This window comes from Notolepis coatsorum (genome assembly GCF_963971535.1).
Source record: "Notolepis coatsorum genome assembly, chromosome: 1".
NCBI classification, from domain to species: Eukaryota; Metazoa; Chordata; class Actinopteri; order Aulopiformes; family Paralepididae; genus Notolepis; species Notolepis coatsorum.
In genome coordinates, this window is record NC_140165.1 from 200,419,443 (window position 1) to 200,443,232 (window position 23,790).

The 23,790-nt window shown below is 48.3% G+C and overlaps 1 protein-coding gene across 1 annotated transcript in view; it reads right to left on the reverse strand.

Annotated features, from left to right (window-relative positions):
• Positions 1 to 1,976: 1,976 nt before the first annotated feature.
• Positions 1,977 to 23,790, reverse strand: part of ankrd13b (ankyrin repeat domain 13B) — a gene marked incomplete at its 3' end in the record, with an annotated part of 252,431 nt that continues 230,617 nt past the window's right edge. The window contains exons 12-15 of the mRNA XM_084314118.1: positions 23,501 to 23,692; positions 15,510 to 15,673; positions 3,571 to 3,647; positions 1,977 to 2,178 (exon numbers count right to left, since the gene is read on the reverse strand). Coding sequence (XP_084170244.1) covers positions 1,977 to 2,178; positions 3,571 to 3,647; positions 15,510 to 15,673; positions 23,501 to 23,692 — 635 coding nt within the window. The remainder of the gene's footprint in view (positions 2,179 to 3,570; positions 3,648 to 15,509; positions 15,674 to 23,500; positions 23,693 to 23,790) is intronic.

Below are 23,790 nucleotides of genomic sequence, written 5' to 3' on the forward strand. Positions count from 1 at the left end.
CAAAGCTTTGTATTGTATCATAGGGGCCAAGTTCCTTAACTCTATAGTCACAATCTATGCTCAACATTTAAACTATTTATTAGCATTATGAGACTAAGATCAGGCTTGATGTATAGAACTGGCCCCCCAAGCATCCTTGTGCTCAATTAATTTTCTATAAACCCTCTAGATCCATTAACAGTCATCATAGAATCCAAACTACAATCTAAGTACAGTACATCTTGCTGTTGTGCAAATCAAAAAGAAAGGTAGCAATCTGTTGAAAATAATCTATGGTTCTGGTTGTATATCTATGGTTCTGGAACTCAATCAGCACTAACATGTTGGAACCCAGTGATACCATGTTGGAACCCATTGAGAACATACCCAGTGATAACATTGTAACCCAGTGATAACATGTTGGAACCCATTGATAACATACCCAGTGATAACATTGTAACCCAGTGATAACATTGTAACCCAGTGATAACATGTTGGAACTCAGTGATAACATGGTGTAACCCAGTGATAACATGTTGGAACCCATTGATAACATACCCAGTGATAACATTGTAACCCAGTGATAACATGGTGTAACCCAGTGATAACATGTTGGAACTCAGTGATAACATGGTGTAACCCAGTGATAACATTGTAACCCAGTGATAACATTGTAACCCAGTGATAACATTGTAACCCAGTGATAACATGTTGGAACCCAGAACTAACCTGTTGGAACCCAGTGATAACATGTTGGAACCCAGTGATAACATGTTGGAACCCAGAACTAACTAACCTGTTGGAACCCAGAACTAACTAACCTGTTGGAACCCAGAACTAACCTGTTGGAACCCAGAACTAACTAACCTGTTGGAACCCAGAACTAACCTGTTGGAACCCAGTGATAACATGTTGGAACCCAGAACTAACCTGTTGGAACCCAGTGATAACCTGTTGGAACCCAGAACTAACCTGTTGGAACCCAGAACTAACCTGTTGGAACCCAGAACTAACCTGTTGGAACCCAGTGATAACCTGTTGGAACCCAGAACTAACACATTGCAACCCAGCGATAACACACAAGCAGTTAAAAAGCAGGTAAAAACGTAAGACCATTACTAGGTTAAATAATTAAATGTGTGTGCATTAGTGCTGGAGCTGACATCAGACCAGAAGTTGACTGATTGTTGACTGATTGACCCCCTGTACAGAGAGCTGGTATTGACACACACACACACACACACACACACACACACACACACACACACACACACACACACACACACACACACACACACACACACACACACACACACACACACACACACACACACACACACACACACACACACACACACACACACACACACACACACACACACACACACACACACACACACACACACACACACACATTGTACAACCTGGCATCCACTCACATCAGTAACAAGGCATTCCATTAAAAGACATTTGTTGTATTGGGTTTGACCTTGGTTGTAAACTGTTACTGGCTGACGAGTACAGTGTGGCACCGCAGAGAGGTTTGACAGTACAGCTGTCTGTTTGTCTGTCTGTCTCAGGCTGTACAATCACATCCAGCTATGGCTTGATGGGAGAGGCCTGGCTGGGGGCTATGGGAGAGAGAGAGAGGAGACCTATAGAGACAGAACACAGCATGGGGTTCACTGTCTGGAGCTAATGGACCAAGTCTGTTTGACTAACTTTACTTTTAAACCATGAACTCTGTGGCAAGTGTAGATTCTGTACTAATGTCTTTCATTATGCTGTCATATTACCCAATACAGTTTATTTATGTTTGTTATATAGCCACTTACAGTATGTTCAATCTTAGAATGAATTGCACCAGCCAGAATCGAACCTCCGATGTTACTGTTTTATCTTAGCATTTAAACTGAGCCTCTTTGCTCCCTCTCCCTTTTCCTATACACCCCTCATCCAGACCCCTCCCTCTGGACTCCAACTGGGCCAATCAGCTCTCATTTCTCCATGAGTGACAGCTGAATGATCCTCTGCAGCTCCTCCTCCTCCCGTCGCCTGCGAAGCTCCGCATCTTCTTGCTCCCGTGTCGAGATCTCCATGGCGATGCGGAGCTGCTGGTCATAGCCGCAGGTGGTTGGCAGCTTCTTGCTGGGGGTGGAGCAGAGGCTGGAGGGAGGGCGGGGCTTGTGCTGGGGGGTCCTGGATGGAGAGATGAAAAAAAAGGTGAGACAGAAATACATGAGAGAAGGAGAAGTCTTACAGAGTTAACATTGCATACATACTACCTGGTGACTGGATAACTGTTGCTGCTCATCTTAGAGACATTTTCAGTGTGTGTTTCTAGGGGAACAGCTTATTGATATTAGGAAACACTGGAACAGGAAATAAACTTTGGCCCATTGTGCTGATAATGACATAATTTCCCCATGGGGATATACTAGACATAAGCATACATACATAAGGGACAATTCTGTACTGTAGATGGATATATATATATATATATATATATATATATATATATATATATATATATATATATATATATATATATATATATATATATATATATATATATATACAATATGGACAATATATATATCTTATGTGCAAAAAGAGAGTACAGACAGGCGAGAGAGAGAGAGAGAGAGAGAGAGAGAGAGAGAGAGAGAGAGAGAGAGAGGATAACAGAGGGAGGATGAACAGGCTAAAGTCAACAGCAGCATCGGGTGCTGTACAAGCAAGAAACTTGTCCTCTAGCCTGCCCCCATCACACACGCACACACACACGCATGCACACACGCACACACACACACACACCACGCACACACACACACACACGGTAGAGCAAAGAGGGGGACAGCAGAATGCTTTAGAGAACAGAATGGGGGAAGACAGGAGAGGAAGAGGATATGAGTCAAGGATGGAGGGTAAGAATGACATGATAGAATATAGACAAACAAAAAACAGCAGGATACCAAAAGCTGAGAGGATGTCTAATATAATATGATATAATATAATATGACTTAGATAATGTCTAACATAATATGATATAATATACTATGACTGGATGAACGTCAGAATGTCATGCCTTTATCCATAGAAAGAGATTTAGTATCAGGATGAAGAAGAGAATGTGTAACTAACTATTCTTTGTTTTCGCGTGATGTCATCAGGCCCCTCAGCAGCCATTTTGCATCCTTCCTAGTAAGCATTCCATTTAATAAAATGTGGGGCTCAAAATGATGTATGTGGAAACAACCCATTCATTGACACAGTGGAGAGAAAGCGGAGATATTGGGATTGAAATGGGAAAAATAGTGAAGAGTAAATCTTTATTGGACTGAACCTGTAGGACAATGTGGTTATAGTTTGTCACCATGAACACAGTACAAATATTCATATATCAGGAATACTGCACATGAATACATACAACCAAGGATCCAGTATGTAGTATATTATACGGTATAATGTCATCACTGGGGATTGGACATAATCAGTGTTTTGTTTACAAAAGTATTAGATATTTGGTAATAGACCAAAGTAAAAAGTAATAAAGTGAAGAACAGCGGCAGAATGAAAAGAACGACTGACCTCTCAAGACGACTGGGGTCACAGGAGAGGGGGTGGGCTCCAGGCTTGCTATTGGTCAGTGCCTCCCAGATGGTCACCTTCACAGGAAGAGGAAGTCACACAGGAAGTCAAACAGTGAGGACAGGAAGGGCAAAGCCAGAACAGGAAATGGATAGATAGAGAGAGAGGCAGTGGGTCACTTAAAAGAGGGACATCCTCCATAATGGCTTTTTTAAAGGCTACTGTAGAGTGTAAAGTATCTTTCCAACACAGAGGGTTGAAACAACTCACACACTCTCAGCTGCTCAGTGCTTTATGTCCCATGCTGTCTCACAGTTACACCTACCCTGTATACACCTCTCTTTTCACATTCATTAATTATACCCACATGCGACTTGTAAGGGGGTATTCTATCCTACAAGTATCACTTGTTTCAGTGTGTCTGCCTGTTCATAACCATGATAACTTGCGTATTTCTTATTTGGCCCAAACCGGGTGGATAGGTTGACAGTCAGCCAATGACAGTGTGCTATTTGTTTATTTATACCTTTTATCAACTCGGTCAAAGATCAATGGTGTTGATCGAGGTCAAAGTTTTAGCCATTGGTGTATGTCGTACCACGATCAAGGTGACAACCAACAAGATTTCTGACTGGCGCTGAAGAGCCACAAAGTGTAAATTCTCGAGCGAGCAGGAGCCCGGCTGTTCACACCAGAAGCAATTTCTCCTCGCTCCTCCTCGTCAACAAGGGATTGTGCTCCTCTTCTCCGATCACACATAGAGACACTTGCGGCTCGCTGAGAAAATAGACCAGACGCCAAAACTATCACTGAAGATCAAGCTGGCCACGGAGCCCTGCGCCATGGGCCGGTCTGAACGGTACAATCTGTTAACAAGGGTGCTGAAAGGAAACTGGCTGCTCTTCCCGGCACTTTGTCCTAGGTGTCCCTAGCGTCAGGTAAGCAAGATGAGGATGCTAGCAAGGTTGACGTTACACAGTATTATAACGTGTCTCCTCTGTCTACGTGGTATTCTCCTAGACATTCATGACTGGAAGGTGTGTTTCCAGGTGGAAGTCTGCTGTAGCAGCGTGTAGCATCTCTCCAAGTGCCATTCCAGTTTGCCCTTGGTAAAGCCTGTATGTACAGCACTTGATAATTATATTCAGTGTCAGCTACTGGCAGACTCTGGCAGATGGTGGATATTATCGTAGAAGGGTTGAATGGTTGCACATAAACCGGACTGGCCCCCTGCTTCCTGTCCTTCAATATGGACCTTGCCCTTAGGTCGGCCAAGTCATTCTGTGCCTGAAGCGAGGCTAGTCCGATCCGTTGTGATGGCTGTGGCACTACAAGTACTATAAATCTGACCATAAATGTGATTATAGGCAATAGACGTATCCTAAATATAAGTCCTGGTCATTTAGAAACGGTTCGGACTTCAACAAATTCACTGATACACCATGCTCTCTCCACTCTTTCCACTCGTAATGTTAATGCTTCAAATCTAGTCACAATTCCTCTACAGCCTATTAGCATCACTTCTGTCCCTGTACCTAGGCCCCAATTTGACCCGACCAGCTTCAAGGGTAGGAACGGTCTGTGTATAATTCATCTAAATATAATTTATAAATTAAATGTAATAATAAAAAAGCCTAATCCAGAAACTAGACTATGTGAATACATTCATTTTACAATCTGACCATGATATCCTTGTCCTTAGTGAATCATGGCTTAAGAAAAGCATTGATGATTCAGATATAGCTTTAATGGGCTACAATCTTTACAGGGTGGATCGAGCTGGGATGGGGGCTGGAGTGGTCGTATATGTCAAGGCAAGTATATCTGCTTTAAAGATCCAGTTATGGCTCTCCTCAATGGTTGTAATATGTGTGTATAGACCCCCAGTTGCTGACACAGAAACTGTTGACACTTTAGCAAACCTTTTCTGATTATGAACTATTATTGGTGGTGGGAGATTTGAACTTGAACTGGCTAAATAGGAACTTAGATCACCTAAAGGATGTCAGTGGTAACCTAAACCTAACCCAGATGATAACAGAACAAATTAGACCTAACTTGAAAGACTTTTCAAAATCCACACTAATTGATATTTTTTCTCCTTATTTTCTATTTTTATCCCATCCCAATTTTGTGCATCCAATTCTCCCCTCCCCTGTCTTGAACGTTGCTCGACTATGCCCCCCACTGGTCGGTTGTAGAGAGGATAGAAGCCTTGCATCACGTGTTCCCTCCGGCACACGAGGAGACAGCCTGTCACATATTTTCGCCTGCCAGCGCGGACTCTCATTGGCGAGGTGTAACGTATGGGAGGCTCACACTACCCTCGCCACTTCCTGTCTCTGCTGTGCCGGCGTCCCCCAACCAACCTGTAGGGGTCGCTGTCCACAATGTCCAATCCCCACCCATCGACTTCCACCCGCTGACTCTGCCAAATGAGCCAGTACGACGGCCGGCCCAAGCCGAAGGCAATGCTGAGACTGGGATTCGATACCGGAGTCTCTTGCATTGGTGACGAGCGCAATCTCCGCTACGCCACTCAGCCGCTTCACACTAATTGATCTTGTATTTTCCAATAGAATTGACAAAATTGTGGCCACTGGTGTTTTTGATCTAGGTAATAGTGATCACAGTCCTACTGCATGTGTGAGGAAAAAACAAGGTCACATACGGTCGTGAAAAGGAATTTAAAATGTTTAAATGAACAAGCTTTCATGAATGATATTATGCATAGCAACCTCCTCTTCATGGCAGAGTCCGCCAATATTCAAGTGACCCATGACCTCTTCACAAATACTCTTATTTCTCTGATCAATTAAATTAACATGCTCCTCTCAAGAGACTAATGTCTTTTGTGGTGTTATTTATTTATTATTATTTTTGTTATCGTTATTGTAGTTATTATTATTGAAGTATTGTCTTGTGGTGTCTTATGTATTATTGTATTGTGTTTTGTTTGTTTTGAAAAAAGGAAAATAAAAAATAAATGAAAAAAAAACAGGGAGTAACCCACTAATGAAAAAGGCCCTCACAGCCAAGTGAGCAGGAACAGGGAAACTAAAGAGACGAGGGCAGAATGCCCTCTACAGCGCCAAGAGGGCACCACCTCAGAGGAGAAACTAAAGAGACAAGGGCAACATGTCCTCCACAGTGCCAATAGGGCACCAGCTCAGAGGAGAAACTAAATGGTGTTTAAATCTCGCAGATAGGATCGGTGCGGTAACTTCTGTGGATCTGGACACCCCTACACACCTAGAGCCTGACACAGGATGATGCTCTCACTACCTCTAACAACGAGTCAGCGTTGAACACTGGAAGCCAGGGACTAGATATAGGCTTCACACACCTGACCCTAATCGGGGACAATCAGAATCACACACTTGCCCCTGATCAGGGACAAGGAACCCACAGAACCCAATGATTGACAGGTGCCTCGCAGCAATATTGTGTGCTGCAAACAGCGCTGAGACCTTGCTGTGGCCCCACAGCACCATGTAGCTTATATTAACTTCAGCAAAAGAAGACTGGACTTAAAATGTGGTTTCAAATTAGTCACAAAGCAACAGCAGTGGACGCTTACCCTGCACATATGTTCAGTACAACCAAGAGAAACATCTCTTTTCTCATCCTCTCACACAGCTCTCCTCTACATACCCTGTCCTGTATTGTATGATACAATTACAAAGGATAAAAAGGACATTAGCAGTCAAATCAACACCATGCCCTGTCAGAAACAAGCATGTAAATAAACAATGACACAGTATATGAGACGTACTGTATGTGTAACCATGGTAAAACCAAAATGAATTACCATTCTATCCATATCAGAGCTATTTATTACCAGAGTTTGGACAGTGTGGTTTGGTTTTAGTGTCAGTGGCTTATGACTCAGCATGATAAGGTGGCCACAACATGGCGTCTATACTATCCAACCTGCTCAAACTCTGGTAATAAATGGGTCTGATCCAAAATGTCACACCCTATGCCTGCCTGTCTACTCTCTCTCTATTATTCTCTCTAATTACAGACGTGGAGTCAGGTGTGGGGAAGCTCTGGGAGCAGCTGATGGACATCTGTGTGCTGATTGCTGCACCTACTTAACCCTGGCGCAGATGTCGGCATGCTGCCAGATCGTAGCTTAGTATTACCCAGTCAGTTATAGGTCTTTGCTCATTCTAGTTAGTCGTATATTCCGTGTTCCTTGTCTCGTGTCTTACCCGTTCTGTCTCTCCTTTTCCCAGTCCCTCATCTGGCTCCCCGTGCTGTCTCTACTCCTGGACCCCTTGCCTGACTGAGTATCCAATTCTGTATACGACTTCTCGCTTGTCTGACTACCCTGCTCCTTCTCTTAACCCCTGGACAGTACGATTTTAAAACATTTTAAATGTTTTTATGTTTTAAACCTTTTTTTTTATCTTTTTATTTTTATTCATTTGAATGTTTTCTTGTTTTAAACCTTTTTATTCTATGATTCAGGGGCCATCAATGGCTCCATTCTCCCATCTCCTGCTGTAAGACAGACAGAACAGAATGGGAGAAGAGAGGAGAGGAACATCCCACATTTTATTTTCTGGCAGTGGGAGGCAGGAATATTTTTTCAGTATCAGTATCAATATCAATAGCAATATCCATATCCATATCAGTATTTATAATAGTATCAGTATCAGTAGCGGTATTAGAATCAGTATCAGTAGCAGTATTAGAATCAGTAGCACTAGCAGGAGCAGTAGCAGTTGTGGTATCAGTAGCAGTAGCAGTTGTGGTATCAGTTACAGTATCAGTATCAGTATTAGTATTAGTAGCAGTAGCAGTTGTAGTATCAGTTGCAGTGTTCCGGGTTTCAATGTTTTTCACAGGACCATTTTGCATACACTTAAATTGACTGGCGCATTGCACCGAATACTACGGTACTCTGTTGCGTGTGATGTATTCCCAGAGACGACTTGCTTCTTGCTTTGTGGGCGGCTCTACTACGCTCACACACAAACAGAGGAGGAAGCGGACAGATCGGACCAGCATTGATTCTGCTCACAATGCTAAAGCGAAAATGTACATTACAGATGAACTGCAGAGAAAATCCCCAATTTACCGTCCCGGTCGAGACAAATGGGAGGCGGAGTACGTGTGCAAAGCTTGACCATTATGTTTCTGTGTCTAATAAAGGTGCCGGATATCTCAAAGCTCACATGGACACAGAAAAAACCTAAAAAATAAATCTGTGCGAGGCGAGAGTTTGATGGCAAAGTTGACCGAATTGATTGAAGTATGCAGCTATACAGAGAGAAAGAAAATAATTTAAAACAATTTTGATGCCTCAAAATAATGTTTTGGTTTGATTTATGATACAATCATTCTAAGGATTATGTGTGTAATAAATTCATTTTGTACACTAATTGCAAGTTACCGGTTATTTAAGACATATTTGTTCTCATCTGCAGACTACTTGCACTTGTTACTAATTGCATCTGATTTACTGTGTTATGGTTTACATGTTTACAGATCAAACTGTAAATTTGTATGTACACTTAAAATGGGAACATATCCTCTTTGGAGGAATCAGTGTGGACTGTGGGGGTGAGCTTGGGAGAGCGTCTGTCAGTGTATAAGTGTATTTTGTTGTCCTGTGTTTTGTTTTGTTTTGTATTGTATTGTATGTTTTGTATTTTATGGACCCCCTCGAAAACGAGATAGCATATCTCAATCAAGGGGTTTATCCTTAAATTTTTTTTCAAATTATGCAAATGTAAACAAATCTGAAACTGCATAGTGCACTTTTAAATTAGAGTGTTATAATGTGGGTTATTTTCCATCAGAAAACCCCTCCCAAGGGACCTCAGGGCGCGCTAACAGCAAGACGCTCAGCCAGTACTCATATAACTAGGTTATATACATAACCTATCGTTATATAGTCGTACTGGCGAATCGCGTCTTGCTCTTTGCCATCGAGATATGGGGACAGAGCAGACGTGAGGACCGACAAATGCACCCCCTGAGGACCCGTAAGCCCACATCAGGGGGGAGGGGAGTCCCGTCACCCCTCCTTCCTAGTGAAGAGGGGGCGGCAGTCAACTCCACCCAAGTGCGAAAAAGAGGGAACTAGAAACCTCCAAACGCACAGCACAGGCGGGACCACGTGTGACACAACACCTTGTGATCCACACCCACACATCCCTGCTAACCCACCGAAAGGCGGGAAGCAGGGGAGGTTCCAGACCTCAGAACCGCCTGGGAGACAGAACCCCCGGTCATGTCCATGAGGTAAAACCTTACGAAGGGACCCGGGGAGGACCATGAGGCCGCAGCACAGATGTCCTCCACCGAGGCCCCTCCTAACAGGGCGGCAGAGGCCGCCACCCCACGAGTGGAGTGCGCCCTGACACCCTCAGGGGGGCCAGCCCAGCCAACGTGTAGCAAAGGGCAATGCCCTCGCACAACCAATGGGACAGGCGCTGTTTCGACAGTGCCTTACCAGCGCGAGAGCCACCGCAACAGACAAAAAGTTGATTGGTAGCCCTGAGGCCCTGAGTACGGCTGAGGTAAATCCCCAAGCCCGGACCGGACATGACAGGTGAAGGCTCGCCGCTAACTCACTAGCGTGAGGAGGCGGATGAAAACGCCTGAACCACAATATCCCCGGAGCAAAAGAGCTTCGGATATTTTTTGGCACGAAGACTGGGTTAGGCCTCAGAGTGGCACTGCTATCGAAACGAATAGACAGACACTCAGGCCGCACCGAGAGAGCACAGAGCTCACCCACGCGCTTAGCGGAGGTGATGGCCAGCAGGAACGCAGTCTTGAGCGACAGCTGTTCCAAAGGCGCTTGCTCAAGAGGCTCAAACGGGGCCTCGGACAACCGACCGAGGACCAATTGAAGATCCCAACTCGGAGCCAGAGAACGTTTCACCGGCTTAAGGCTCCGAGCGCCTAGCAGGAAACGCTTCACAAGAGGGTGTCTTACACCACTCTTGGAAAATACGCCACCTACCCGCGTAACCCGCGATAGTGGAGGGAGCATGCGTGTTCCGGATGGTACCAACCACAGAAGGATCCATCCTCTCAAATCAAATCAAATCTAATTTATTTGTAAGGCCCGACAACACACGTTAATGTCCCCATGGGCCGTACACGTCTTCTTTAAACAAGTCAAGAAGAAACATAACAATAAGTCAAGAACAGAACAAGAACACCATAAGGTCCAACAAATTTAAAATAAATGCAAATAAATGAAAGAATGCAAGTACTCCCAGACATACCCCACACGAAGGTAAGGAAAAACTCACTAAAACCTAACAATAGGGGAAAAATGCTCCACAGGCAGTGTGGAGGAGAGAAACCTTAGAAGGGCCATTCAAGGGGGGATCTCCCTTCTTAGATGTCTAGTAGTGTTGCAGACTAACAGTTGGTAAGCATGCACTCAAGTGTGTAGTGAAACACAGATGAGTGCATGCAATAGCAACTGAACATTTTGAAAGATTGAAGATAGAGCTGATAGCAACTGAACATTTTGAAAGACTCACCCTCTCACCAGCCAAACCATCAGCGGCTGGCCCAGCACAGGGAACTAACACAGAGACCTGTGCGCTTGAGAGAGGGCCCGCGATGACCAAGGACAGGCCAAGACGGGGCTACCAAGAGCTGGATAAGGACCGGGAACCACACAGCTGCGCCCCGGTCCGGCGCAATCAGGATCAAGGACCTGCGCTCCTCAACGTACCCGCCCCAATAACTGACCTAACAGATGTATGGGGGGGGAAGAATCCCAGGCGGCGCGGCATCGGTCCCAGACCTGCCTGACTATGTCCGGATGTAATCCCGACCCGTTAGGGTGAGGACCGCCCGCGACATCACACCTGTACCCACATTCACCCTGCCGGGGATGTGGAGAGCCCTCAGGCTGCGCAGATGGAGAACGCCCATAGCCAGCCGCCCGCCGCCCGGTGCAGACGGGGGGAGCGTACTCCTCCCTGCCTGTCGATATATGACGCCGACGTCGTATCGTCCGTCCTGATCAAACACCGTTTGAGGACCAGAAGGACTGCCTTCAATACCAACACATTGAACGTAGCGCAGACCGGGCAACATGGCTTGCCAGCTGCCCCCTACTGCGTTGGCCCGACACGTCTCCAGCGAGGGAGGCGTCGATGAAAAACGTGACGTGTGACAGCCTACTTCCCATAGGGACCCCCCTGGACCCCCCAGGCCCTCCCCAGGGGGCGAGGTCCTCCAGTACTGACACAGGAACCTTAGCCGCTTCCACTTGCCTCTCACCGGGTCTATTTTTATACTGGAAAAAAACCACCTCCGTAACCTCCTCCTGGGGTGAAGAAGAGGCCACGAGGGACCACGGAATGAGCAGATGCCATCATACCGAGCAGGCGTATCACAGACAGCGCCGTAACCGTCCTAGGACGGAACCTCCCGAGCGTGTCGACAACACGCTCTGAAAGGGATGCCCATAGCACTCCACCCGTTGACTGGGAAGAGGAGTACTCCACTTCCAGTCTACAGCAAACCCCTGGCTGGTAGGAAACCTGCCTGGTATGAGACCTGACGATCCACCTTGACCGCCAAGGACCAGAACGTCGTCAGGGCAGAATACACTTCGTAACCCCTGACGAGGCAGAGGCCCCAGTGCGGCCTCCACGCACTTGGTGAAGATGCGGGGAGCCAGAGAAAAGCCGAACGGCAGCCTCTGGTACTCATACGCTAAACCCTGCAAAGGAAGCGTAGGTAAGCCCTAGGATGGAAGATCGGGGATGCGAATACGCATCCTACAGGTCTATGGAGGAGAACCAGGCCCCCAGCTGACAGTGTTCAACAGGTAGGAGATGATCCAAAAAATGCTGAACCTTCCCATGGGACAGGTCCAGCATGGGTCTGACACCCCCCCTCCCGATTTCTCGGGCACCAGAGAACACCGGGAGGAAAATGCCACGACAATGGCTTGCTTCGTCCACAGAGATTGGATCTCGTTGACCAGAGCTGTCACTGCTGGTGACCCTGACAATAGGGTCTGTACCAGACCCGAAAACGAATTGGGTTGTGTAAACACAAGTCCCCGCCTCAGCGTTCTCTCCATCCACCTCGATATTATGGTACTGCTGTAGCCATATGTGATGATACTCCCAACGCACCCGCCGCCATTTGGCGCAGGTCCGCTAGGAACTGTAGATAGGCGGCCCGGTCCCACCCGCTGTGCGTAGCCAACCCTGGACCAGTGCAAGCAGAGCGTTCCGTGGAGTTGGGACATCTGACCCTGACACTACCCACGAGGCAATCGCACCCAAGGGGGGACCCCGACAGAAAGGGCCGGTTTGATACGGGGGAAGCTGACATCAGTCTAGGTGACAAAAGCTCCCCCACTGAACACCCCTCCAGAACATGCTGAGGAGTTGTTCTGCAGCTGGACATGCAAGGTGTGAGGCCCCCATGGGTTCCTACACACCGTAGCCCTGCAGTGATATTACTACCACCCAAATCACACGCGCCTGCGAGACCACTGCCAATCTTTCAGGAGTGGGAGGCACCAACATGATACCCGGCCTGGCGAAGGCGAGGTCGGGGAAGCCTGCACTGTGTGCCTCAAAAAGGTCTCGAGCCCCCCTGCTGACAACACTTGTAGTTGACAGACGTAACACCAGGCTCAACCAAACACAGCTTATGGTGTGGGAGCCGCTTGACAGCACAACATTCTCACGGACAGACCCAGGCTCAGCCATCAACTGGGTGTCAGCCCCTGTCCCCATGAGAAGCGAAACGTGGGGCCGCATGCGCTTCAACGAAGGCTCGCGGCCCGCAGCCAAAGGAAACAAATCAGAGCCCCTTTTCCGCTGGTGTTGGGGGAGGGAGTGATTGGAGAGCGGGCTGCTCGCGGCAGGACGGCGACGGTTTCTCAGGCCGTGCTCATCCAACATGGCCGATCCCTCGGCCGCCAAGGCTGTCGGCCTTGTGGACACCTGTTGACTCAACGCCCAGGATACCTCTGGCAGGGGAAACATGGCCGCCTGTCGAGGGCCTCGCCATAGTCGCTGACGAGGCCGTGCTCTCACCTCTGGCTGCGCGGCGTGAGGCGGTGTGGGGCCTAGGACAAATACCGCCCGCGCTCCAGCGGAAGACCAATATCCTCTGCGGAGAGGGGAGCCCTGAGGAGGGAACCTCCCTGCGGTTATAGCTTGCGGCTAGGTCAAAGCTAATAACGTCAACAACCTCGCGCGATGTTTCGACGTCGGCTGGCCATCATGGCCCCGCCACCAGACACCATTTTTGACAGAAAAAACAGCAAGTCGAACAAAGTTACTAATCGCTGCCAATTCCATACCGTGGCAGTACAGGCTTTAACAGCCCACCAGCCACTCGCCGGGCCGATCCACCTCATGGCGTCGGCCGGGCGGGGCACTGTTTCAACATGTCAGAGGCAAAGGACTGATGCTAAACACGGAGCACCAGTGGTGATTGCAACCAACAACCTCCACTGTGGTGTGCACCATGAAGGGGTTAATGAATAAATGAACTAAACACCACCAATATACTGTAGAATGGGCTAGCCCATACACACACGTTAAGGGTATGCGGACCAAAGAACCAGTCCCGCATATCATTCATATATTCACAAACAGCACACCAGCCCTAGGCCTCAGCCCATTCACCCATGAAAAGGTAAACAAAGCCCCCCCGCAATACTCCCACATTAGACACCGATTGACCGTCAGCATGAATGGTTAAGAGAAGGGAAGACTGTAGACATACATCCCGCAGCGGGGAGACAAACAGAAACAGTAGCCCAGCATAGCATAGCGTTAGCCGCACGCTCCAGGGTAACGGGGAAAACAACAGCGTTTACCCAGACATCCTGCCCCTGGCGCCGATACACAACTCGGTTGTCTCCCGGGACAACTCGATCAACATCACCAATGCCAGCATCGTCATGCCTAGTGACATCCCACAGCGGGGAACATTAGAACAGTGACCCAGCATTATAGCATTTAGTATTAGCAGCGCGCTCCAGGGCAGCCTGGAAAACGTCCAACTCAGAGGGACGTTCACCCAGACATCCTGCCCCTTGCGCCGATACACAACTCGGTTGTCCACAAGCAGCATTACTAACACCAGCGTTAATGCCTAATGGCACAGAGCCTACCTGGTGCGAGTTAGCTCGATAGCTAAACATCGCACACTGTCCCTCGAACCGCTGCCAAGAGACGAGGAACACCAGGACAGACCCGACGTGCCGTTGGAACATGCCGAGAAGATTCCAGGGGTTGGCAAATCTCCGGCGAATACTCAACATTGCGCAATTCTCTATACTTTTCATAACGCTAGTTCACAGGGTGCAAGCATCCGCCATGATGGAAACGAAATAGAGGAAGGGCGAGTGGTGACCACGCCTGGTGCCTTATAGTACGGCACTGGGGCGGGGCCTGGTCAGATGCTGGGTGCATTTGTTTTTCATTAATGAAGTACAGTAGGTACTGGAGATGAGGTACATCTCGATGGCGAAGAGCAAGACGCGATTCGCCAGTACGACTATATAACAGCTGTGTGTTGCATTGGACCTGTATTGCATTTGACAGCTTGAAATAAACATCACAAACGAGCATTCGGACTGGACCTTTACATTATTACAGTGAGGTTACTGTTTTATCATTTACATTGAAAAGATACAAAGATATACTTTTTAAAGATGGATTTTCTAATACAGAAGAGGTATTATTTAGAACATTAATTCATATTATTATAATTTTTTTGTCCAGTAAGACTTGAAAAGAGCTATTATTTTGTTATAGGTTGATTTCTAAGTTATTTTCGTCTAGCAGGCTCTGCTGGATAGCAGCCTACCTGATTCTATTCTGACCCAGCCTCTAGCAGGCTCTGCTGGATAGCAGCCTACCTGATCCTATTCTGACCCAGCCTCTAGCAGGCTCTGCTGGATAGCAGCCTACCTGATCATATTCTGACCCCGCCTCTAGCAGGCTCTGCTGGATAGCAAACTGTAGCAGGTCTTCCTCCTCCTCCCTCATGTTGTCTCTCTGCTTGCCTCCCAGGATGCTGTACCCCGCTGGGGCCTCAAACACACACGGGGGGATCTCTCCTGTTCGACATGACACTGGAGCGCACACACACACACGCACATGCACACGCACACACACACACACACACACACACACACACACACACACACACACACACACACACACACACACACACACACACACACACACACACACACACACACACACACACACACACACACACACACACACGAGAGGGACAGGAGAGAAGATTGGTTTTGATTGAATTGATTGATTGAAAAGTTTATTAACAGATTGCAGAATGGGTACAGTACAGTACATCTCAATACATACAATTGTTAAGGGGATGCAGACCAGAGAAAGACTTTCGTCTTGTTTCCACCAGGGTCCCCCATTTTCAATTCATCATAACATATATGACATACATGACATACAGATAGACAGTACTGCTACATCTATACATTTATGACATATCAGATTTGCAAATACAGTACTGTTTGTGATACAAAAGTGTCCAGAAAAGGAGTGTATATACATTTGGCGTAGAAACTGTACATTGGAGGAGGTTGGTGGGGTGGGGTTGGGTGGGTTGGGTGAGGGCTGTACATTGGAGGTGGGGGGGGGGGGGGGGGGGGGGGGGTTGGGTAGGGGACACACACACATTTTACACTGTACATTGGAATGTTGACAAAGCCTTACTTGGTCATTTACTGTACAACTAGGTTAGGACATTTGTAGGGGCCAGTTTCGAATTGCAGTCTCACGTAGGTGTTTTTTGAGAGTGCTTTTGAAGGTGGGTAGTGATTCACATTCCTTTACAGCTTTAGGCAGGGCGTTCCACATTGATGTGGCATAATTGCGAAACGTGTTTAGTCCCTTGTTTGAGCCGAATCTGGGTTTTACATGATTTGTGGAGCTCCCTCTGGTGTTGTGATCGTGGTATTCACTGACCTTTGGGAAGTATTTTGACATGTACATGGGTACCTTGGTCGCATCTAATAATAGAGGGTAGGCCACTTAGCCTTACAGCTAGGTTGTAAACATCTATCTTATATAGGCCAGAAATGACTGAAAAGTGCAATGTGTAAAAAAAGAAGCAATGTTCTCAAGAAAATCACTGCATCTCTGTGCGACAGATGGAGACATTGTTGCAGAGAGAGAAATAATTGCCTATAACTGAAATAATTTCAGTATACAGAGATGATACTGCTCACCGTTCCTGCAACCTGAAATATTTATTTCACACTTTAATCTGGTAAATTCACAAGATAAGTTCTTCCCTCTTAGTGATATATAACATAAACATTCATAATTTCTTTTGAGTGAATATGGTTCTAATAATATTGTGATTACTCTACAGGGCAATAGCTCCAGGCAGAGGACTCCCAAGGGATGCTATCTAGCTATCTATTATAGGATCTTTAGAAAAGTTCCTTGGAATGGTCAAACGATAAATCACCTCTCCTCCAGTCTGTCGCTGATTTACATTTGCTGTCACGCCACTTGATCAAGCGATACCATGAGGAAAATAACTCCTAGAATCTCACACATAACACAAGGGGCATTGTATTAATACGTCAGCTCTCTTCAGTGTGATGCCAAAACATCAGTGGGGAGAAGCGAGAGGCAGTTTGAAGACATAAAAATATCATGTTGTAAAGGTTATTGTACAATTAATGTTTTGAATATAGCTCATTGTTGTTTCTTCTTCTGTATGTTCCCCCTCCCTTGTTAACCCTGTGTACGTGTGCTATGAGGCTGGGGAGCCAGAGGGAGGGCTGGTGGTTGACAGAGAGAATGGGATGTAGCAGTGGTTCTTAATGTGTCTATTCATATTCACGGTCAAGCTTAAACTAAATAGTGACATTTTGCACCAAAGAATGATTCTTATTTTCCGCTTTCAGGCCATTTAACTATAGTTTCATAGTTGGAGGAGGGCTATATCTTCTATAATGTATTCAGATGTATTCCCACTGTCTATAGTCTATAGCAGGGGTCAGCAACCTTTTTGACATGGAGTGCCTGTTTGAAATATAGTTGTAACTAGTGTGCCTCAACAATATTCCATGCATCGTAATTCTTTTCTCTCATAATCAGGTCTTTTTAATGATAATTTTTACATTATTACATCATTATTGTTATTGTTATTATTAACAATATTATTATGATGGTTGTATCAACCCTAAATCTGAGTTGGGGGGGGAGGGGGGGAATGCAATGCAGACAAACAGCTGCATACAGTGCGACCATTTCACTCACATTTCATTCATTTTTGGACTGTGTGTACTGTACGTGTGCTGTCATAGCTCCACCTACAGGCCTAATGGAGAACACCAGGAGAACACCAGGATGTGAATGGAGGGTGAATGTGAGGTATATCGTGTAAATAAGTTTTGATTGATCTGTAAAAAAAATTATAATAATAAGTTACCAGAACTTAAATCCATAATAAGTGTGAGGGATGGCCCAGTACTGTTAACAGAAAAATAAGTACACAACCACATTATTTCAACCTAATAAAACTATGTTTATTGTCATTGTTTTAAGAACACAAGTTGACTTGGTAATACTCACATTTTGAGTAAAAAAAATGGCTTTTAACATGTGCAATGTTCAATGAAATAGAAAAATAAATAATAAAATGTTGTGGTGACCTATATTAAGAGACATTCACCAAGGTGGGCTTGTGCCTTTAAGAGTGTGGGTTGTACTGTTTAGGGGACAGGTTAAATACCACTTCCGGTTCCGGGTTAACTAGGTTGTCATTTGTAAATGCTATGTGAGTGAGAAGTAAAGTACCTCAACTCGAACCACGTCTCTGGCTCGCTACTTTCTTATCGCCACATTGGTGACCCTGTGAAGAACATTTGTAACGTTAACAGCATTTAGCGTTATGTCTCAAGACAACGGCGTCGCGCAACCGCAAGCTCCCGCGCCGAATGCTAACGACGCTAACATGCTACAAGCGAACATTTACGCTGCGACCGTCAAGTTGCCCGACTTTTGGCAGCATAATCCCCGGCCGTGGTTTCAACACATCGAAGCCCAATTCCAGCTGAGAGGAATAACACAGGATATAACTAAGTACTTCCATGTTGTGGCGGCGTTGGATGCTTCAACGACGGCACGGGCGATGATGCTGTTGGAGGACCCCGCCGGCAGCTGACAAGTACAATGCGCTAAAGACATTCCTTCTGAAGCTATATGAACTGTCAGAACTGGAGAAAGCGGACCGCCTGCTGTCCCTCAACGGCCTCGGCGATGGCAAACCGTCGGAGTTGATGGAAAAAATGCTGGCTGTACTGGGATCAGCTGATCCCTCTTTTCTATTTACACACATTTTCTTGCGACAGCTTCCAGTGCCTGTGCGCACAGCACTGGCGAGTTCCCTCCTCTCCTCCACCAAGGACTATCGCGGCCTGGCTGCAGAGGCGGACAGGGTTTTCCTGGCCAACAGGCAGCAGCAGTTTGTCCATGCGCTGCTGCCCCACCAGGGCACCTCTGCCCCACCACTGGAGGCCTATACAGACACCGCGGCTGCGGTGACAGCCCGACGCCAACCCGACGATGGGCTCTGCTATTACCATGCCAGGTTTGGGGACAGGGCCAAGCAGTGTCGCAAGCCATGCAGTTTCAAGGGGCAGGGAAACGCCAGGGCCGGCGCTCATTAGTGGCTGTGGGTGCCGGCCATGACTGCAAGCTATTGTTTATCACCGACTCCTTGTCTGGCCGGCGGCTGCTGGTGGACTCGGGCGCGCAACGCAGCATCCTGCCGGCACAGGGCGTGGACACCATGGACGGCAGACACGGGCCCCAGATGGACGCAGCGAACGGTACGCCCATACGTACCTACGGCACCAGGTATGTGGAGGTGTGTTTTGGGGGGCGCCGTTTCGGCTGGGGTTTTGTGATGGCTGCGGTGTCCACGCCGCTCCTGGGAGCAGACTTCCTCTGTGCTTTCAGCTTACTGGTAGATGTTAAAAACTGTCGCTTGATCGATGCCCTCTCTTTTTCCTCTTACCCCTGCACACTTGGGGCGGTTGGGGGGGGCGGAGCTCTCTGCCTGTTGAACACACTTGCCACCGGGGACCCGTATGAACGCCTGCTCGCCGGTTTCCCTGACCTCACCACACCCACGTTCTCATCGGCAGTGGCCAAACACGGTGTGGAGCACCATATTACCACAGAGGGCCCCCCAGTCTATGCCCGGGCCCGGCGCCTCGACTCAGCCAAGCTGGCAATCGCCAGGGGGGAGTTTTCCACCATGGAGCGACTTGGCATTGTGCGCCGCTCGAACAGCCCGTGGGCTTCTCCATTACACATGGTTACAAAGGCTGGCGGAGGTTGGCGCCCATGCGGCGATTTCCGTCGCCTTAATAACGCCACAACCCCCGACCGGTACCCTGTTCCGCACATACAGGACTTCTCTACCCACCTGGCAGGGGCTGTCATCTTCTCCAAGGTGGACCTGGTGCGCGGTTACCACCAGGTGCCGGTCCATCCACGGGATGTGCCAAAGACAGCTGTCATTACACCCTTTGGGCTTTTCGAATTCCTAAGAATGCCTTTCGGGCTCATGGGGGCGGCGCAGACGTTTCAGCGCCTGATGGACTCTGTGCTCCAGGACATGCCATGTTTGTTTGTGTACTTGGATGACATTCTTATAGCCAGTACGTCCATAGAGGAGCACATGACACACCTCCAGCAGCTGTTTGAGCGGCTCAGTAAACACGGCCTCATCGTAAACCCAACCAAGTGCCAGTTCGGGCAGTCCTCCATCACTTTCCTCGGACACCATGTCGCTCCACAGGGAGCCACCCCACTCCCCGCCAGGGTGGAGGCCGTGGCCAGTTTTCCTCGTCCCCGCACCGTACGGGCTCTACAGGAGTTCCTGGGCATGGTGAACTTTTACAACCGGTTCCTTCCCCATGCTGCCCACCTCATGCGGCCCTTGTATGAGGCCCTGCGGGGCAAAGTGCCCAAGGACGAGTTAGATTGGTCCTCGGGGATGGACAGCGCTTTTGGGGCTGCCAAGAACGCGCTAGCCAACGCTGCTCTGCTGGCGCACCCCTCTCCCACTGCCCCGGTCGCCCTCACGACAGACGCCTCTGACTATGCAGTGGGGGCGGTGTGCGAGCAGTGGGTGGGCGGTGCCTGGCAGCCACTGGCCTTTTTTAGCAAACAGCTCCGCGACAACGAGCGTAAGTACAGTACTTTCGACAGGGAACTGCTGGGTCTGTTCCTCGCCACCAGGCACTTTAGATTCCTGTTGGAAGGCCGCCAGTTCACTGCCTTTGTGGACCACAAGCCGTTAACGTTCTCCATGGCCAAGACCTCGGAGCCGTGGTCGGGACGTCAGCAGCGGCAGCTATCGGCGATCTCCGAGTTAACCACGGACATTCAGCACGTGGCGGGCAAGGACAACTTTGTCGCCGACTGCCTCTCTCGGGCGGTCATCGGGTCCGTCCACTTGGGACTCGATTATGCCGCCATGGCGGCAGACCAAGCCACGGACTCGGACATTCAGGCCTATCGGACGGGTCCTACCGCACTGCAGCTGGAGGATGTGGTGTTCGACACAGCTAACGCCACTCTCCTCTGCGACGTCTCCACTGGCCAACCGCGCCCTATGGTGCCTACGGCCTGGCGGCGCCGGGTTTTTAACATGATCCACAGCCTTTCCCACCCAGGTGTGAAGGCCTCGACTAAGCTGGTGGGGGTCAAGTTTGTGTGGCCTGGCCTCCGGAAGGATGTTAGGACCTGGGCTAGCTCATGTGTGGCGTGCCAGCGTGCCAAGGTGCACCGCCATACCAAAGCCCCTTTGGCACCGTTTATAGTGCCGGAGAGGCGGTTCGACCATGTGAATGTGGACCTGGTGGGCCCCCTGCCCCCCTCCCGTGGATATACTCACCTCCTCACCATGGTGGACAGGACCACCAGGTGGCCGGAGGCTGTTCCACTGTCCTCCACTACGGCAGCGGAGGTGGCCCGGGCGTTCATCGGCTGCTGGGTGGCCCGTTTTGGCACACCGGGGGACATCACAAGCGACAGGGGCCCCCAGTTCACTTCGGAGCTCTGGACTGCAGTTGCGGAGCACCTGGGGGTGAAGATCCACCGCACTACGGCGTACAACCCGCAGGGCAACGGACTTTGCGAGCGGTTCCATAGGGACATGAAGGCCGCTCTTCGGGCTGCCCTTACGGATGGCGCCTGGGTTGACCGCCTCCCGTGGGTCTTGCTTGGTCTTCGTTCTGCCCCCAAGGAGGACCTCCAGGCCTCGTCCGCCGAGCTGGTGTATGGCCAGCCGCTGCGGGTCCCTGGGGAGTTTCTTCCGGGGGCCACAGCGTCCTGGTCCGTCGCCTCCCATCGAACAGCGTCCCGGGGTGTTGCCGATGCCCTTATTCCCATTCCAACATCCCGCCACTGCCTTCCCCAGTCCTACGTCCCTAGGGACCTGCCATTGGCCAAATATGTTTTCATCCGCCACGACAGCCATCGGACCCCGCTGCAGCCCCCTTATGACGGGCCTTTCCGTGTCTTGGAGGCAGGCACTAAAAACTTTGTTGTGGACATGGGAGGCAGGCCAGAGCGGGTCACTATAGACCGTCTTAAGCCTGCTCACTTGGACAAGGACGAACCAGTTAAGTTGGCCCTACCCCCGCGGCGGGGGCGCCCCCCGGTTTCGGCTCAGACCCCTGCCCTATCCTCTGTTCCGGCCTTGGCCCCTTCCGTGGCCCGGCCGCTGGTTCCACTTATCTCCCTTAATCCCCCTCTGGTTAAGCGCAGTCGGTTCGGCCGCTTGATCCGTCCCCCTCCACGTTGACTATTTCATGCTGTGATCTGTTCACTGATGGACTGTTCACTGGCTATTAATTAGTTGCAGTTTTTGTATTGGTGAATTCTGGGGGGGCCTGTGTGGTGACCTATATTAAGAGACATTCACCAAGGTGGGCTTGTGCCTTTAAGAGTGTGGGTTGTACTGTTTAGGGGACAGGTTAAATACCACTTCCGGTTCCGGGTTAACTAGGTTGTCATTTGTAAATGCTATGTGAGTGAGAAGTAAAGTACCTCAACTCGAACCACGTCTCTGGCTCGCTACTTTCTTATCGCCACAATGTGTTGATTAATCCCACTGGTCACAATGGTGACCGTAATAATGTTTTTGTTATAAGGCTCTGCAAATGTTACTGAATGATGTAGCAATGTATTTCCAGCTAAATTGAAATAATAAACAAATAAAGGGTCTCAATTAAATATGTGGTAGTAAAAAGAACCTGTGGGAGGATTTCAACAAGATAAATGCAACAACAGTGCAAAATATTTCACTATAATAATATTTCAAAGGAAAATCTTTTTTTTTTATTTCTTTTTATGCTACCCCCTGTGCCTATGAAAATGCCCCCGCGTGCCTATTCAGGCACGCGTGCCTAGGGTTGCCTACCCCTGGTCTATAGTATACTCACACAATACACAATAATCAATACTGTTAATACTGTACATACTTTAGCTTTTTCAGTCTACATTCTCTACACATGTTTTACAGTACATTACAATGCTCTTTACTGCTCCTTTGCACTCTGCTTAGATGCTAACTACATTTTGTTGTACTTCGTTGTACATTCCGTTACCCTGTACAATAAAGTTGAATCTAATCTAATCTAAACCAAATGTTTTCACTTCACAAGAAAAAAACAAGATTTGAAATACAATCATGTATTTCTAGTAGTATCTTTTCACAACCCCCAAAATAATTTTGCCGGCAGGTTGAGAGCCACTGATTGATATCCTAAAAGATTATGTAGGTGTTTACAACGTACCATCATGTACATTATCAGTGAATGTGATACAATTATGTGACTAATGTGTTCCCCCCAAAATTGTGTGAATGTGTGTGTCCTCACTAGTAGAGCTGGAGCTGGAGACACTGGAGGAGTCGCTGCCTGGAGAGGGGGTGTCTGCCCGGGACATGTCCCTTTGTCCATCCCCCTCCCCGGTCTCCGTCTCTCCCCGGACCCCCATCGTGACCCCCTCCTCACAGCCGTTCAGGTTCCCAAAGGTGATCCGGGCATTTAGAATGTGATAGATAGGAATCTCTGCAGGGAGACAATTCTGATTACCTGCTGTTGTCTATTGAATGTGTCTGTCTCTTTGCATCTGTCTTCATACATAATACATCCATCCATCCACCCAC